The sequence below is a fragment of the Poecilia reticulata genome, chromosome 11, assembly GCF_904066995.2.
Source record: "Poecilia reticulata chromosome 11, P_reticulata-male-v2, whole genome shotgun sequence".
Lineage (NCBI taxonomy): Eukaryota > Metazoa > Chordata > Actinopteri > Cyprinodontiformes > Poeciliidae > Poecilia > Poecilia reticulata.
This window is the reverse complement of record NC_088840.1, coordinates 3,326,829-3,345,234: the sequence shown is the minus strand read 5'-3', so window position 1 is coordinate 3,345,234 and position 18,406 is coordinate 3,326,829. Positions and strand designations below refer to the sequence as shown.

At 40.1% G+C, this 18,406-nt stretch overlaps 2 protein-coding genes across 3 annotated transcripts in view; both read right to left on the bottom strand.

The window, feature by feature from the left end:
* Positions 1-4,551: 4,551 nt before the first annotated feature.
* Positions 4,552-16,695, bottom strand: LOC103471983 (uncharacterized). Its single transcript, XM_008421317.3, has 7 exons — positions 15,445-16,695; positions 9,172-9,258; positions 7,558-8,930; positions 6,911-7,064; positions 6,663-6,776; positions 5,989-6,063; positions 4,552-5,893 (listed from the first exon to the last, which is right to left on the bottom strand). Exons 3-7 carry the CDS (start codon positions 7,784-7,786, stop codon positions 5,806-5,808), a joined length of 660 nt encoding a protein of 219 aa, XP_008419539.3. The 5' UTR covers positions 7,787-8,930; positions 9,172-9,258; positions 15,445-16,695; the 3' UTR covers positions 4,552-5,805.
* Positions 16,696-16,783: 88 nt separating this feature from the next.
* Positions 16,784-18,406, bottom strand: part of hivep3a (HIVEP zinc finger 3a) — a 33,016-nt gene continuing 31,393 nt past the window's right edge. For both annotated transcript variants that reach the window (XM_008421527.3, XM_017307578.2), the window contains exon 7: positions 16,784-17,982. In XM_008421527.3, the coding sequence (XP_008419749.2) occupies positions 17,572-17,982 (411 nt within the window). In that variant the 3' untranslated portion in view covers positions 16,784-17,571. The remainder of the gene's footprint in view (positions 17,983-18,406) is intronic.

Genomic DNA, 18,406 nt, shown 5'->3' with positions numbered 1-18,406 from the left:
GTTCTTGGATAGTAATGTGCATCAGAAGGGTTTTCAAAGACTTTAGCTTTATGAGTCTTGATCTCCAGAAATTACATGGATCTCAATCAACTTGAAAACTGAAATGCAATTACCTTTGTTGTTGCTAATGAATTCAAGTCCCCGGAAGAAAGGGAATTATTTTCTACTACTTTTATTTTAAAAATCAAACTCTTCTCATTTCTTAATCCCTCTTGACTTGAGAATCCTTGAATCTTAGCTTCACATTATAAAGTGCAGTACAGAACAACATTTTCTGTTGTTTTACCTGGAGTGAGAGACACAGCATATCTACAACTTAACTTGGCAGATCATGTGGAGATGAAGCCATTTTTACTTCCAAAGAAGATACAAAGGTAATGCTGCAAGTGTGTAAACTTGCATGCTGTATACAACATGTAGAGAACCACTTATACAGTTTGCAGCAACAAAGGGAGGTCATTGGTGAAGTTTTTTTTTTAACCTCTCTTGTTTTCAGCTCTTCTTTGCTCTACAAGGTAGATGTAAAGCTTTAGCGTGAATACAGTTCTGGGTAAGGGTAGGGCTAGGAACAGACAAGGCATTCTTGGGTTAGGCATAAATACAGTCACTAAAATTAATGGAAGTCAATACAATGCAATATGTTTGGATACATGTACAAGGATACTTTTGAAAGTTCGTCTTAAAACTCATCTATTTTACTTGGCTTTTAACACCAGCGGGATCTAGTTTTAAATTGTGTGTTTTTGTTTATAAACTGTAAGTTTTAATTTTTTTTATTATGTTGTGTTTTAATGTACAGCACTTTGTATCAGCTGTGGTTGTTTTAAAGTGCTTTATAAATAAAGTTGGTTTTTTTTTGGTTTGGTTTAAGGATGTGTGTGTTTCTCTGGTAGACTGGTGACCAGTCCTAGGTCCAGTTGGAGGACCCACAAGTTGGGGGCCCCCAACTGTGATCCTGCAAGGACCAGCTGGTACAGATGATGGACAGATGGATGGATGTGGGTTTGAGTTCAATATCTCTACATGTGACAGGACTTTCACAAAAATGTAACATGCTTTTGTAAACATGAATTTGAACTGACAAAAGAAAACAAAGACTAGATTACACACATTGTTCAGCAAAAGCACAGTAATTAATCCTGCGCGGTGCCGATGAACTGATTACATTTATTGACATAATCGAGCGATCTCTTCCCCCATCCAGCCCCTATCAACTCTCTGCGTCGGCTATAAACACGCTCTTGTTTTCCTGTCGTTTGTCCTCATCCACCAGCTCTGTCCTGGAATTCAGCAAGAATGCAGAAACAGCATCCTGTTTTCATTTGGTGCTCTGATTCAGCCATTCAGACTCCGTCACACACGTCGGCCCGTTAATTCTAGATGATGTCAGGTTGGATCAGTGATGGGAGACTCCAGGCATCGAGGGCAGGTGTCCTGCAACCTTTAGATGTGTCTCTGCTTCAACACACCGGAGTCAAATAATGAGGTAACTAGCAGAACTTTGGAGAATTTGACAGCACTTAGTAAGTCATTCAGCTATTTAATTGAAGTGTGTTGAACCAGGGAGACATCTAAGAGTTGCAGGACACTGGCCTGGATTGCTTCAGTTGAACTAACTGAACCAGGAGCGTACAGTGGCTGACTGTGTATCAGTGGGTAGAGAACTGAACTTACTCCAGTTCCCTCCTGCTGTACTATAACCTCTGGTAAAAGAGTTTCTCCAAAGGTATCATCTGTGAGTCTGTAACTCCTTTTTCCATTAACCATAGCATTGTGCAAATTGAAATTGCAATAATGAATTTGTGCAATGGAAACATGGCAATTTCAAATAAACTCATGATTTTCCACCAAAGGTTTTTTTGTGCTAGGACAAGGTGGGGATTTGGCCGTATCAAAATAGGTGTATTTCAAAAAACTGCAATGGAAACACCATTTCTCACATCACAGGAGTCACATAATCAACAGCCGGATGTTACTACTGGTGGAAACAACAAAGAAGACGACAGGAAGTGGTAGGAAGATGACGGTTTGTTTTTGTTTTTTCCGGACAATCTGCATCTGTCTCCAGCAGAGCTCTCACAGCATCACAGTTCATAAAAAGTTGTCTGTCATTCCAACGTATTGAATCCATAACTCTTCAGTAAAATCACCAACTACAATTTCCCCCAAAACGGAGCATACATAGCCGCTCCCAAGAAGGCGGGGCTTGTTGCTCCAACGCCTGAACAAGACGCCGACGTCTCCTCTGAGGGATGAAAGATGATGAGTACTAGCACTATGATGAATTATGAATATATCTCATGTAACTGTTTATTTGTTAGAACGTATTGAGTGAATGAGCTCAATAAGTGTGGGATTTTGATTTCATGTCTTAGTTAATGGAAATACTGCAGCTGTGAAATTGTGGTTGTCATCAGCAGAACATCGACAAAAGTTTTCACATATTTGTAATGAAAACGCAGATTGAGAGCATAAAGTGACTCTCCTGTAAAGTGGTTTTTGTGACTATAGAAAAGTCCTACATAAATCCAGTCCATAATATTACTTCGTGGTCATGTTGTGTCCTGACCCCCTACTAAGGCAGTTTAAACCTCCCAGAGCTGAACGAAACGATGCTGTGTGTGACTTTAAATCGAGCCAGTTCCTCAGCCAGTCAATTATCTGTAAGTCTCACAGACTTGACCCATGAGTCCAGGATGTCCTGCAGATAATTTTGGAGAAAAAAAAATGTCTCTCAACATCCTCTGTAATAAACAACTCCTGAGCTCACGTTTGCCCTCCAAGAACAGCCTATCTTAAGTAAACGTTGCCTCACAGGCAGACTGTTTTTTTGACAAGCGACAGTAACACACAAAGAAATGCTGTGTGCGGTAATGACCTGCTGGGTTTTACTCTGCTCCCTTCGGCTCTCAGCAGGTTGAAAGTGTGCCCCCTCACTAGTTAAATGTTAAGCAGACACACCTGCTTTTGTACTGTCAATCTGCAGAGAGGGCTTTAAAGATACCAGAGTTTCTTGGACAGTAATGTACAAACAGATGGTATTTTCAAAGACTCTACATTTACGAGTCTTGATCCTGAAACTATTACTGGATTAGTTGAAAACTAATCCAGTAATGAGAAAGACAATTTAATTGTCTTTCTCATTTTTAATTCGTCCAAGTTCATCTTACCTTTATTTTAAAAGTCAAACTCTTATCATTTCTTAGTTAATCCCACTTGACCTCAGAATCCTTGCACCTTAACGTCACATTATTTCTTTCCAAGCAACGAGGAAGTAAAACCTTAGGCTGCACCCTTGTATGTTGTTGACACATCACAGCTGCTGGTTTAATTCTTCCATTTAGTTCATTTGGTCCAAAGTTCTGGTATGATTCATGTGCACACCTTCTTTTCACAAACAACCAGGAGCTGAAGGATAACGTTCCATACAGTGCAGGTAAAACAGATTTTATTGACCAAAACAGCCAGACTGATCTAACCCTTGTGTTTACAATGGGGTCCAACCGACCCCAGACCCGTATCACTTGTATCATTTGCCTCAGTCCTCGCACGCACAAAGGTTAGAGTCCAAACCAGAGATGTTGAAAATGTGTTCCTCAAGAACTGTTTTTAAACATTTTTATGTGTTTATTTTTTAACCTCTTTTATTAGCTGTTTTTTCTCTTTCATTTTCATATCACCATATATTCCAAGGTGGCAGGAAGGAGAACTCCCATCATCCCATGTGTGATGCAAAGCAGTAACATTTGTATTCATTTTTATTATTATTTTTATTAATTTGTTTTTTACAAATAACATGTTTAGATTTTCTGTATGTTTTTTCTGCTTTGCATACAGTTCATGTTAACTCCAATATGTGATTCTACTTTTGCACTTTGACCTCTCCTCAGGACATGATTTGTTTTGTATTAAGATGCTACTTCAAGAAGGTATTGAAAATGTTATTTGAACTTAAAATATGAACTATATTGAAATGCTTTTTATTAAGGTTATGTGAAGCAATTTCAACTCTCTTGTTAGATCACTTTATGGGAAAAATAAATCTTTAAAAAATTGCAAGTTTTTCAAAAAGGTTGAGCAAAATCTGTAATTTTAGGAAGCAACAAACCCCAAAATCATAGCAACATCCTGGAGGTGCTGGCTGGTAGACCAGAACCAGACCAGAGGACCTCAGGGTCTGCACTACATCACAAAACCAATGAGACAATTTTAAACCAATAAGTAATCTTAAAAACTACAAAAACTATCCTGAGACTTCTGGTCTCTGCTAGCACACGAGCTGCAGAGTTTTGTAACAGCTGGATGATGGACAGATTTTTCTTATGAAAACTAGAAAGCAGGACAATAGAAATAAAATCCTGCACCAAAGTCTCAGCGTTAGCCACACGGAAAACAGAGTGAGCTGTGAATAGATGATAAAATCCTGTTTTGACTTCATGTTTGATATGTGGAATAAAAGTTTAAAAAAACGGCAACATGTACTTCTGCTAAATGTGTTCTCTCATATCCATCCATCAAAAAAAAACAAGATATACAAGATGAATAGTTTCAACATTTTCTTTTATTGTCATACAAAATTCTTAACATTAGTTATAGAAATATAAATACATTTCTCAATAAGTTAGGCAATAAATAAATTCTTCTATTTACAATTACTGTGTTTGTATTAAAAAAGCTTGTAAACTGAACTTGACATTCAGTGCTGAGATGTTTTCTACTTTGCAGTGATCGAAATGGAGCGAATCAACATTCAGTCACAGACTGCTGGCTTCAGTCAGCCTGCAGCGCCAACTACTGTTCCTCTGACCAACTACAGAGGAATAAATGGATACTTAATGGGACTGATGTGTTCTTTTGTTTGTTGTTGTTTTTTTCAGGCAAGCTAAACATCATAGAAACCTTCTGGCTTATCCTCTAATAAAAACAAACACTTGAGTCATCACAATAGACCTGCAGCATCACTGCTGTTCAGCAAACAGGAAGGAGCTGGCAAACCTTGAAAGAACTAATTGTTATTACGTAAAACCCAGAGAGATGACATTCGCTTCACCACGGCCGTGTGGGCCAGGCCTGAGCTAGCTGCCGGTTTCAAGATTTCATCATTTCAAAAGCCATTTGCAGGTTTGTCCTAAAGGTCAAGCAGGACAACAGATTCCAGCTCTGATACAGAGGAGTTTGGAAACAAGGGTCTGCAGGGACGCTTGAAATAATGTAGATGAAATATACATAGGTATATATGTATACCTATGTATATATATATATATATAAAGAGAGAGAGAGAGAAAGAGAGAGAGAGAGAGAGAGAGAGAGAGAGAGAGAGAGAGAGAGAGAGAGAGAAAATCTAGTTGACTCTAGGATATAAATGACACAGTTCTCAATTTCAAGGTCTTTTCAGAGAACCAATGTTGGTGTTTCGTCCATTGAGCCCAAATTCCCAGTCCCTGGGACTTTTGACCTTTCTTGAATATTTGACCCTTCAGTAATATCAACATTTTGGTAACTCTGACTGAGGGAGACTAATTGTTACATATGAACTGTGATTTGGCCCATTATTCTCCATGGAGGAGAAAGAGACGACATACTCTTGTTCCTTCATTTAGGGTTCCTCATTTAGAACTAAAGAGTCTCCCAAAGTTTGAAACACGTCTTCATTTTCCTCCTTCCGCTTTCATGTCTCCACACCTGTTTCCACATGATGGGGAATCCTTTTGAGCTCCAGAGTCAGTAGGAGTCTCACAGGGTCTCTGGTACCCCACTGGGAGGTAGGATCAATTAAGTCAGAGCGTTGTTTGGATCTTCTCTCCTTTATCTTCTTGTTTTGGTCTTCTTGGCTCCTGAAGAGTTCGATGACTGAATATCTTTTGCGATTGCCATGTTGAGCTTGACCACAGATCTGAGGCATGAAACAAGAGTCCTGGTTAGAAACTCCTTGTTGTTGATCAAAAACAACCACAAAAACCCAACAAAAATGTGAGTTTTGCCATTTACCTTAAAACTGTGAGAAATCTGTGGCTGTTTGTGGCGGTAACTTTTTGCAAGGCCTCTGTTCTGCCGTCTTCAGGACTGTGGAGAGAAACAGGCCGTCATTAAAATTAGGAATGAAACTAAACCACAAATATTGATGTTTTACAACTTGATCTCACAGAAAAAGTGATCTATAACCTGACCCTACTGTGGGTGCAACTGTTCTGGACCAAGTCGGCAATTCCAAGAGATTCCTAATGTAAATATTTTTATGGCTGAAAAGCAGGACGTGTCTTACAAAACATCTTCAAGGACAACATCAAGAGACAATGAATAATCCATTGTGGTGCTTTTGTGACCACAGCATGCCAAAGACGCAACACAAACTCCGTTGAGCCACAACAGAAATGTAAACTTTCCTAAAAATAGCCGCGTTTTTAATAAACCATAGTCACTCCAGAGAAATGCATGTCTTGCTATCTGCCACCGCCCTCATACCACAGGGCCACTATCACACGTCCGATCATTGAATCTTCTCTCTGGATCTGTGGCAACATGCTTTCTGGATGTATCACTTAAGACTAAGGAAGATGTAGAAGCTACTCTGATACTATCTTGCAAACCCAGATTATGTCATGAGGGGGGAAATACTGAGTTTCCTGTCGGGTAGGCATACAGAAAAAAAAGGCATCGCTCACTTTTTATGGCAAAAGCCACGGCAGGTTTTATCTGCAGGATCGTGGCATTCACATCGGCTGGCTGACCGGCGACGGCGAGACGCGGAACTTCCCATGCCATAAGGAAGGATTTTGCTGTCAAGGACAAATGAAACATTTTTAGATGGAGATAGCTCATCGAAGCACCTCTGGGCTTTTATTAGACATCTGGCTTTTTGCACACAAAACCAACCAGCAGCATCTCTGTCTGAAGCCGTGAGGAACCTCACCTCGGTGTGTTGACCCAGATGATGTCCAGGTGGCAGAAGTAGATGCACTCTCTGTCTTCCCAGTTGCTACAAGAGCAGCGCTTGGTCCTGATGTGGCGCTGATGCGGCTCTGAGACGAGCGCTTCCTGCTGGTCTGATAAAGGGAGTCCACAGCCTGGCAGGTGCCAGAGATCCACAGATTAGACAGCATTACAAATGTGTGCATATGTGATTACAAATCACACATGCACATAAAGAGACATTCAATATGTGTAATGTGGACTCATTGCTCCACAAATACTATCAATTATTTAACTTATTCCAATTAAGACGATACACTATCTTGACCAGAAGTGCCTGGATCAGCAGTGCTACGCTGATATTGTGTTTAATCTTTAATAAAAGGTGTGTTTCTTATTGAGGTCAAGTATTCCATGGAAGTCTGCACTCGTTCTATTTATGCTCTCCGTTTACTGGTCAAAGTCTGGTCAAATTAAACAGCAGCATCTCCATTTTTAATCCATCATTAAAAAAATAAAATAAAATAAACTTCCAGGTTTTAGAACCTTACTCAGTCTTGAAATCTTTAACAAGTGTCCAGCTTCCAAGAGTTTTAATGCTACAAGCAAAAATAATAATAAAAATAATGACAATAAAAACCAACTTACCATCTTGTAGAGACATGCAGATAATGAATAAACCCAGCATCTTGCTCCTGAAGGGGTCCATTGTGGTTCTTTGTGGCGTTGGATGAAAGCAGCGGCAGTCAGCAGACACGTTCAGGTCGGTGGACAGGCTTAACGTCTGAACTCTGTGCAGCAGCAGCAGCAACAGGTGCTTTGTGTTCAGCTGCAGCCAGGAGCATCTGCTTATATATCCCACAGGCTCCTCCCACATCTGTGAGCTTGGTTGTTGTTATACAACTCGGCCGAGACGCCACCTGAAACCCCCACACTCCCGCTCCATCATGGTGACACACAGCATTCCAGTCACCGGAGTGAAGCCGCCGTCTCCTCATGGAATGTCATTCAGACTGGAAACTCAAAATAACAGAATATTTCTAAACAGCTCATAACGACCACATCTCTACAGATAACATGTTTATCATCTTCTGTCATTCTCTTTTATCTCTTTTATCTGTAGTTTTGCTTATATTAGTCAAATATGCAGAGTTGGGTAGTAACTATAGTTACATTTCCTAGAGTAACTTTTTTGAAAAAGAGGTACCTTTAGGATCATTTTTACTAAAGCTGTACTTTTGACTTTTACTTGAGTAATTTTACCATGAAGTATTTCTACTCTTACGTGAGTAAAATTTCTGAATTTTCTACCTACTGAATGAAAAACAAACATGTTTTAACCAGAAATTCACCAGACACACACCTGCAGCTTTATGTTAAAGTTCATAGGTTTTTTTATTGAAAGAAACTGATTTGGAAAATTTTTATTTTACCTTATTTTATTTTTTGTTACTTACATGAATGATCGGATTTTCGTCCTTAAAGTATGAACATTTCCACTTAACTTTAGATTTGATGATGTAATTTTTAAATATTAAATGATTGATCACTTGATCAGTTACTCAGTACTTGAGTAGACTTTTTACCAAATACATTTTTACTCTTAAATTACTCATTTAACTTGAGTAAAAATATATTGAAGTAGTGCTACTCTTGCTTGAGTACAATGTTTTGGTACTCTGTACTGAATTAGGGTTTGGATTGTGGTCGAACAAGGTGGTTTAAAAGGTGGTTGCCTTTTATTTTTTGACAAATAAAATGATTTCTTTGGAAAATCAGGAGCATGCAGCGGCCGAGAGGGGCTGCGTCAGTCTGCGGGGAGCCTTGTTTGTTTTTCCTCATTCCACAGATGACAGACGTGGAACGAGATGGAACCGGAGCGCCAGAGGAAGAGGTGAGCGGCAGCTGAAGGTTTGCATGCGCCCCGCCGCTGATAGGGGGATGAAAAGAAGGGCTGTCAGCACCACCCGCAGGAAGGTGAGGTCATAGCAGAGTCTCCACGGTGAGCATCACGGTTTGACCTTCGTAGAGAGATACGAAGCAGTCTGCCGGATCAGCTCTCTGCAGCCCACGCACACACACACACACACACACACACACACACACACACACACACACACACACACACACACACACACACGCACACACACACACACACACGTATGTACACGCACACCACCAAGTGAACACACTACAGTAAAACTGCACTGACACACACACTCTTCAATTTCCACATACACAGATATTGAAATGTGTACCCACAGAGCCTAAGGAGTTAAAGTCGTTCAGACTTCCCAGGTATTCCTTCGTGTTGTCGTGTTGTGATCTTCAGAGCCACAGGCTGGTGAACTTAAGACAAAGAGAGCATGAGATACCGGAACAAGTGGGAGAAATGAAGGAAAATCAAATCTAAGTGTTAGTAGTGACAGCTCCAACACAACAAGGTCCGACAAACCGAGGCTGTTTTTCTTCTGGTTTTTTTGTTCTGATTTTGTCCAACTTTCCTCTTCACAGAACAGCAGGACGTCTGCTGAGTTTAAATGACCAACACTTAGAGTGACGGTCCTCACACTGAACTTTTGCATGCTACACTTTTCAGATTTTCATTTGTACACTGTTTGAAAGCCATCTATGTCTGTTGTGTTGGTCTGTCACAGAATATTTCACTAACAGATTGAATTTTGTTGGTTTAACGCAAAAAAATTGTATAAAACTTCTAGGGGTTTGAATACTTTTGCAAGGACTTGTATTTCCTCACGAGTGTGTGTGTTAAAAACACATAACTCATGATTAAATCATGATTGTGATTAGACAAAATCTTTTTGTCAGATTTACATGCTGTTTTACATACTTGCTTATCAAAATGCAATCTGTATTACAAGTTTCTTTTACAAAGGCTCCAAATTTAATTTAAATTTTAAATGATTGGAAACATCTGACTTCTATTGATCTGTTAGTGTCACAATATGCTCATATAAACAATGTTATGTTATTAAAGCAGGAGTTTATATTCAGTGCTGCCTCATGCTGCAGTATGCTAGCTAAGGTGTTGTTCTTCCTGGATGATCACAGGCGCATCTGCTCCCAAAATAAAATCAAAGTAGCATCAACGTATTTGTTTGACACATTATTTACCATAAATGGTTTCAGATTGTGCACCAGACGGCCAAATTTAAAAACAGGAAGGAGTGCAATTGTTTAGTTAATGCTGGATGGAAAGTCTGGTGGAGGAATTTTTTTACATCAGCGCTGCGGTGGAAACGTGATAGATAGAAGGTGCTTAGAGAAACAACAGGAGGAAAAAACACGGCTGGAGCATTGTGTGCTGGTTTTGGAGGGTGAAGGTTAAAAGGAAATGCCACAAGGATGTCAAAATGTGCGCAGACTGATATTGGACCAATCACAGGTTTACAGTGAGGTGGAAAAAAAAAACAGATCTTGAGTAAATATTTGTCTAATGGAAAAATGGAGTCAATCTGAAGGTAACCTTTGGCCCTCGCTTCCTTTCCTCCTGCTGCTTGGCAGGGTGGCAGGGTGAAAAATGTGCTCTTATCTGCCCGTCACTTCCGCCTGCTGCTGAGGGACGAAGAGGAATGCGAGGCGGTGTGGTGACAAACTAAAAGCTGAGCTGCGATTGCAGAATCATTAAAAATTCCTAAAGGATGAGGGGAAACGTTTGATCTGCTGAGGCAGCTATGCAGCCTGCCACGACATCAGCGCATCCTTTAAAGCGTTTAAAAGTCTTAAATTCATGTCTCTAAAATTAAGTCTTTAAAATGTATTAAATTCTTAAAACAAGATGTAACTTGGCCTTAAATATATATTACATTTTGTCATGGCAGGACCATTTAATCTTGTATATTCAATATAAGATGCAAAGATGGGAAAGACGTTTGCGGCTCGCCGTCTGCAGCAGTCAGCTTTGTTGTTTTGATGTCCTTATAGTAGCCATTATGTTGTACTTCAAATATTTTTATGTATTCTGTACAGCACTTTGGTGCTTTTGGTCATTTTAATTTAAATCTGAATTGAATTGGATGTAGTTTTTTTCTGACGTCTTCATTGCGTTCTGTGACAGGAAGTGGTTGAGGCAACTCTGGACAAATACTCTAACCTTGCTAGTTTCTTGCATTCATCATGGGTAAGTGAAAACATATCGACAGTCGGCTGGATTTCATTCGACTTTGCCGTTACCAGACTTCTATTACCGACCCTTTAGAGGGTACTTGCATTCCGCGCCCCAGATTTGTCACAGTTTTGCTCCCTGACGTGGCTAAAACTCCATAGAAAATGGTCGCCACTGTGATTAGCACACAGTTCCTTTACACTGTGGTCAAGCAACTGTTTGACCTTTTGAAGAATTTTCAACAAAGTTGTTACTATGTTGGGATATACACTGAGATTTGGGTGATGCAGGTCTTAAATTTCCTTTGTAACAGTCTTAAAAAGGTTTCAAAAAGTCTTGAATTTGAGTTGGTGAACTCAAATGATGAACACAAATTCAGGAACCATCATGGTTTCTGATGGTTTTCATCAGAAACCATGATGAAACTACAGTAATACCTTCTAGCACTGTCTCTTTAGCAGAATCGTCTATGTCAGCTAACACACTAGCATAGACCTTTCAAGGCAACTGTTAGAAGCTAACTTGATCAACGCAAGTTAGCATCTCCACCCTACTCATCTGGTTCAGGTCAAGTATTAAATCATGGACAGAAAACTGTTTGATGTTAGCTTTAAATACTAAATAGAAACATTTTAATATCAAAGGCTCAGGAGTTTGGATGATGTCCAGCAGATTTTAGTCAGAGCAGAAGAAGCAACAGCATTCCTCGTGTAGAGAGTTGAAATCTAGTGTTTATGTGAGCGGAGTACATTTCCTTAAATCTAATCTGAACAATCCCAGTGACAGAAAGACCTTCTGTAACCTTTATGCTATGAGGAGACGGTTTGTTCATCAGGCCTGGGAGTCTTTGTGATCCTGGCCAGGGTGGAAGAGATAGCAGGGGTCTCTGGCATTCCAGCCAGACTTGACATTTCCCTGACATTAGGCTATGTTTGTTACATTTTTCCGTTCTAAATCCAGGATATTTCCATTGTCCTGGGTTTAGTTTAAAGATCTCTGTTGTAAAGCTGCTCTGGAGATTGTCCCTGCTTTGAGTTGATTCGTATAGAAAAGCTGCTGAACCAATCACAGCCTGGTCTGGTTTGGGGCAATGAGATTTAAAATAAGTAGGAGCAAGAACTTAATTTGTCTCTACTTTTAGGGTTATAAGTAACCATCCTCCACTACAAAGAGAGAAATGCTGAGCCTAATGAGTCGAATGTTAGTGTTAATTTAATATTTGGAGGCGTGACCAACACAGACTGAACGGCTTCCTTCACTTCCTCTGCTGCCAACACTAAAACTACAGGCAGCCTACAATTCTAAAAAAACAGCAGAAAATCAACTTCTCACTCCACTTGACTGATTGACCCAGTAGAAATTCTACGAGAAGAATCCAAGTGGGGCTGCACAGTGGCGCAGTTGGTAGAGCTGTTGCCTTGCAGCTGGAAGGCTCTGGGTTCGATTCCCAGCCCCGGTCTTTCTGCATGGAGTTTGCATGTTCTCCCTGTGCATGCGTGGGTTTTCTCCAGGTACTCCGGTTTCCTCTCACAGTCCAAAAACATGACGGTCAGGTTAATTGGCCTCTCCAAATTGCCCCAAGGTGTGAGTGTGTGTGTGCATGGTTGTGTGTCCTGTGTGTCTCTGTGTTGCCCTGCGACAGACTGGCGACCTGTCCAGGGTGAACCCCGCCTCTCACCCGGAACGTTAGCTGGAGATGGGCACCAGCAACCCTCCCGACCCCACTGAGGGACAAGGGTGTCAAGAAAATGGATGGATGGATGGATGGAATCCAAGCGAATGGGAATAAGCCCTGATGAAACACTAAAGAAAGATGAGAATCAAGCAAAACTGCATAAAATGGGTGAGGACTGAGGATTGATTGTGCAACTGTCTCTGATCAGTGGGGAAGGATCCACTGTTACAGAGTAACAGTGTAGATGCGTAAGGTGTTGGTGTGTCAGCCCATCATGCAGCTCATCTACCCAATCTGTTCAAGATCAGATTCCATTACAACACTTTCGCAGTGATGCAGGCTCTCTTGTTTTTTTAAGATAAAGCAGCAAATCTGAAACCGCATCATGGAGCAACCACGCCCTGATGACAACACAAAGAGAAACGGAGAACAGGAACCAAACTTGGTAACCGTTGGTGGTTTTCGAACATTGGTGACTCACACAGATAGCACCGCGAGGTGAACTTAAAAGAAATATGGGCCAAGCGTCTGCAGGAGCAGATCAAAGATTTGATTGCAGCAGCGTACCTGCCAACACGCCGGACACACAAAGGTAAAGTGTAAGTGATGAGGGTATCTGCCACACCTGTCTGCCATGACTATGTGAAGATGAGGGTTAGCCGGAGTTGCAAGAGGAGACAAGTGATGCTCGCATAAAAAAATGTGAAACATTTACTGTATAACAGGTAAACATGGAAAATGATTAAGAAAGATTTTGGTGGGGTGTTTCTCAGCAACCAAGTATTTTCGTGACTACACAGGGAAAATATTTTAAAGCATTTTTAATGAAACACTTTCAGACCCACGTAAAGGTATTATACCTTAAATGGGAAAACAGAGCAGCGGACCTCCACCTATTTTTAGTTCCTTCGCAGGTGCTTCTTTGGGTCTTTTCACACCTGATGGTCCATTTTCAGCTGCTGCGGTTCTCTACACTGTCAAAAGAACCAAACATTTTATAAAACCTGTTCCCCTCCTCGCCTGTGGAGGCGCTGCACCAAGAACCGCTGAAGGACACAACATGAAAATATCTGAAGAAAACTCTGAGCCAAACCTGGAGTGGCATCAGATGGTTGGAGGATTTGTTTTTTGTCTTTGGTGAAAGACCCTGAGTCATCTCTTCTGTTTGCACTAGACCTGTGTGTTTGTTTTAGTTGTATTTAACTGAACTGAGACTAAGGTTTTCTGATTCTCTGGTCTGCAGCAGAGTTTGATTGTGCATTCACACCTCCCCAACCGAACCAGACTGCCAAGGCAAATGAACCAGAGTTTGATTAAAACGGACTAAATGAATACGACGTGAATGAACCCTTACTTATTTATAAAATATTTGTGGAAAATCTGCCTTTTTGTGGATTCAAAAGAGAATGGACCATAGGAAGTTGAAACACCTGAGTGCAATCCTTGACAAGTTATTGGCTAGCTTTTGGAAAGCAGCTAATCCAAGGACATCCTGCATTTAAAACCCAAGGTGTATCAACAAAGTTTAGGTTAAAGGTTATGCAGCCAGGTTATATTAGCTTTAGTAAGTAGAATAGGTCATCTCAAAGTTTAAGCTCATCTTTCATTTTCAATCCAGAACAAAGGTAGCATTGAAATAAGCCTCCTATTTCTAAACAATCATCCTGAAAATTGAACAGTTTTTATGAGGAAATGCTGAACATTTTTGTGGGTTTGTGTCACACGTCTCCTGTCTCCCCATCTGCCCTCATCGTCACATACCTGCTGCAGACACCCGCATCACTTAAACCGGCACGCTGACAGTTAGCTTTCACATCCACGCTGCTTGTTTATGCTGTGTAATGACAAACTGAAATTACCGACATGAACAAGCTGCCATGGTATGTTTCCAAAAGTAGGGAGGATGTTCAAGCCAACGGTTTTCATAAATCACGATGGTAGATTTTTGTGAGTATTTTTTTTTTCATTCTGTTTTTTTCTGAGAAACACCAATAAACCCAGCACAAGCCGTTAGGACGGCTTTACCAAAAATTGAGAATAGAGGTGGAATTGCTCCTGAAATAGCAATGAATACCAGGAACTAAACTATCTACTTTTCTAATAAACTCAAACGTAAAAGAAAATATTTGCTCCAAGATAAATTTCTTGAACAATTTCTATTCACCAAAAGAACATCATATCTGACAAAGTTAAAGTGAGTAAATGCTAAATTAATTAAGGCATATTTGATATATTCACCATTTTTAACAACTGAAGGTAACATAGTTACTTGATTGTGCTGTATAAATGTATTATGTACCTGGAAAACACATAATACTGCCTCTTTAATATTAAGTAAGGCACACTGCACTCAGACGTTCTCCATTCCATTCATTGTTAGACTCCTGGCACCATTTGGTTGGAGCTCTGTTGAATTAGGTCAGTCACTTTAAAGTGGGTGAATACTTATGCAATCACTTATTTCCTATTAGTGTACATATATTTGTCATTAGTTTTTAGAAATCAGTTTTACACTGATTTTTGCTTCTTTTATTGCCCTTGTGTTGGGCAAGTAATCAAAGGGCTAAATACTTTTCATATGCACTACAAACTGTAAATGCGTGGCTATAAATCACAGCCACAAATTTAGATTGTTCTGGTTTTCCCTGCTTCCTTCCCATTTACTCATGCTTTATAGGAAATTCAGAAGAACTGTTTATGTAACTCTTATCTCTCCTTTAACAAAAGTAATTACCTTCAGACTGTATATCACTGCAAGCTTCCATAAACGTGGGGTGTTGTTATGCCTGTTGCTATAGAAACTCAAACTGCTTTCTAGGGAACCTTATCAGTGGATTACTTTATAAAGAGGAAAGACCCAAACAGGACATCAGTCTTTGTCAACATCTACTTCTCTGCTAAACCTGAGTTTTGTCTTAAAACGTTCAACATATTCGGGTCCGATTATAAGAAACAACAATAATCCCCCTGAACCGACCCTAAGGTATGATTGAAGTATGTGGATGATGTCATAATGCCTGTAAGCGGTAGGCAGCTCTCTGCTGCCATCCAGTGGATACAGTAGGCTCCTGCTCCTCAACGTCGACCTACTTCAGCTGGCATTTCACAGCAGAGAAAACGACTTAGACAGAGGGAAGAGTGAACTCTGTCATAACTATAAACTTTAAACAAACCAAGAATTGATTTATTGGTTAAAAACATTAACCCAAGCAACTGTCACTGATAGCCGCTGGGGGGAGCCACACTAGCATGAAGTGAGTGGTGGTGGTTTGTACACAAAAGATTATTTTTATGTCAATGTACCATTTGTAGTCCTGTAATCATCAATTAATTTAGTCATGGATTTATGGTTAACTGGAGTTCATGGGGTCAAAAAAGGAAGAAAAAACAGCTAAACATTCGTCAACAAGTTCCAGTGTTTCTCTGTCTAAACCGGAAAACCGGATTTCCAACCAGAAGCATTTGTTACGCAATACGGCAACATGATTTTTAATATATTTATTTTTTTACAAAAACTATTTTGAGACATTCAATGAGATTTACATCTTCTGTGCAAACAGTTCATGCTAAACTAATAATAATATAACTTGAATGACCAATATGGAATTCTTTTGCACTTTGACGTCTGAGGACAGGATTAGATTAGATTTTATTTGTACTTTAAATATGAACTGTTAAAATCCTGTTTTTGGGAAGGCTATGGGCAGCAATTTCAGCTTTATTGTTAAACCACATAATGGCAAAAAGTTAAAGCTTTTTTTTTTAAGTTTTACTTAATTTAAAAAGAAAAATCTGTCATTTTAGGCAGCAACAGTCACAAAAAAACCAAAACATTGCAACATCTTGGAGGAACTGAATAATTTATCTGGGTAGTGATGCTGTACTGCTATTATCTAGCAATTTAAAGAAATGTTTACATTCATATTGATATCATTGGGAGGAGTAGTGGAATTATTATTATTTTTTAAAAAGGGAAACCTCACAAGATGCTTGAAGTTCCAATCAGTTGTTTTTATAACAGGAAACTTTGTTTTACCTGAAAAAAAATGGAAAGAACGACTTTAGAGACCAGCCATGTGTCACAGTTTTAATATAAATCTGTAAAAATGAGACGTTTAATGGTAAACATGAAAATGAGTGATTGTATCATTTAGAAAAGGCAAAAAAACAAACAAAAAAACACACACATCCGTTTATGACAATTGAAAGCCAACAGTACCAGAGTCACTGAGTACATGAAACATCTCCATCAGATCATCTCTCAGTGCTCTTCCTACACTTGGAGCTGAAGCTGGTTTCCTACAGGAAAGGCTGATCCCAGCTCTGCTTCTCACTCCACAACACCAACAACAAAACAAAAAATCTGACAAATCAGAAAAGTCACAGCTTTAAGAATGACGCTTCAAACCACAATCCTGACATCAAATTGCACTTTAAATACTGGTCTGAGTGAATAAATATCTGTTCTGATAATACAGTACAATAACATAGCAATAGTTGAATTAGAGCTGTCTCAATGGGGCTAACAGGAAAACTCAATTCATTCCAGCTGCTGTTGCATAACGTACAGAATTTGCATAATAGCACATAAATAAATTAACACGGATGACGTCAAACGAAAGGGTAAAAAAGATTTACAAAACGTACTGCATATCTAACATAGTGCTTATTTATATATTTAGATATATTATTCAGATAATTACATAACAGCGTCATTCAGAAGCGGTGCTCAAGTGCTTTCATCTTGTTGAGCTTTGGAATATTTCACCCTCACATGGACTCTGTTTCTTTTCTTTTCTTCTTCTTTTTGCACTGTCCCTTTATATATATATATATATATATATATAGAATCTTCCTCCTATCAGAGATGCTTCTGAGAGGAGTTCTGACCTTCAGTGTAAACATGCGTGCCGCTTCTGGAAGTGGAGGGCTGCTGGACGGGGAGGTCTTTGTCTCCTGCGGGTGTTTGCTCTGCAGCTCGGGGGCGCTGTGGAGCGCTGCTGGCCACTGTCTCTTTGTGGGCATCCTGGTACGGTGGGGCAGCCATCTTTCCGGTCGGGATGCGGGAGGCCGCTGGGCTGGCCACCAGGCGGTAGAGCGGGAGGGTGGACCTGGGCTGGACCATGTGGATCCCCCCGATGGGGATCAGGAGGCTGGGCGTTCTGCCGGGCTGCTGGGAGTGAAGCGGGAGGTGGCTCAGGAGTCGGTTGGTTCCTCGAGGTCGGGCGGGATGAGGGCTGATGATGGGGACCAGACTGCTCTCCTCACCCGACTGCAAGAGACAAAAATGGGCAATGAAAGAGGGATGATTGTGATGTAGCAGGAGATTCAGGAAGGAGAGTTCAGAAAAGGAATAAAGGAACAAAACAAGCAAATTACACACTAATAGACTCTGAAGGCCGTTGATTTAATTGGATTACCATAATTCTCGGACTATTGAGTGCACCTGAATATAAGTTGCACCTAATAAAGTTTTTTTTTTTTTTTTGGAACTCTATACACAACTCAAAACAGGAGATTCTCCGACTGAGGACATTATACAAAAAAACAAACAAACAAAAAGCCCATTACCAAAGCTTTCCTGTGTACTTCAAAGACAGACGGAAACTTTATTCTCATTCTGTCTCTGGCTGAAAACGTCCAGTTTCATTTGTTAACATTCAGTCATTTCTTAGTCTCCGTTTCCATTCAGTTAT

What these genes read in the sequence shown, in the direction of transcription:
- LOC103471983 (XM_008421317.3), bottom strand. Translation starts at nt 7,786, where the DNA reads ATGTGGGAGGAGCCTGTGGGATATATAAGCAGATGCTCCTGGCTGCAG. An exon ending in ATCTGGGTCAACACACCGAG is followed by an intron (nt 6,777 to 6,910) that starts GTGAGGTTCCTC and finishes TGTCCTTGACAG; the next exon opens with CAAAATCCTTCCTTATGGCA. An exon ending in CGTGGCTTTTGCCATAAAAA is followed by an intron (nt 6,064 to 6,662) that starts GTGAGCGATGCC and finishes TTCTCTCCACAG; the next exon opens with TCCTGAAGACGGCAGAACAG.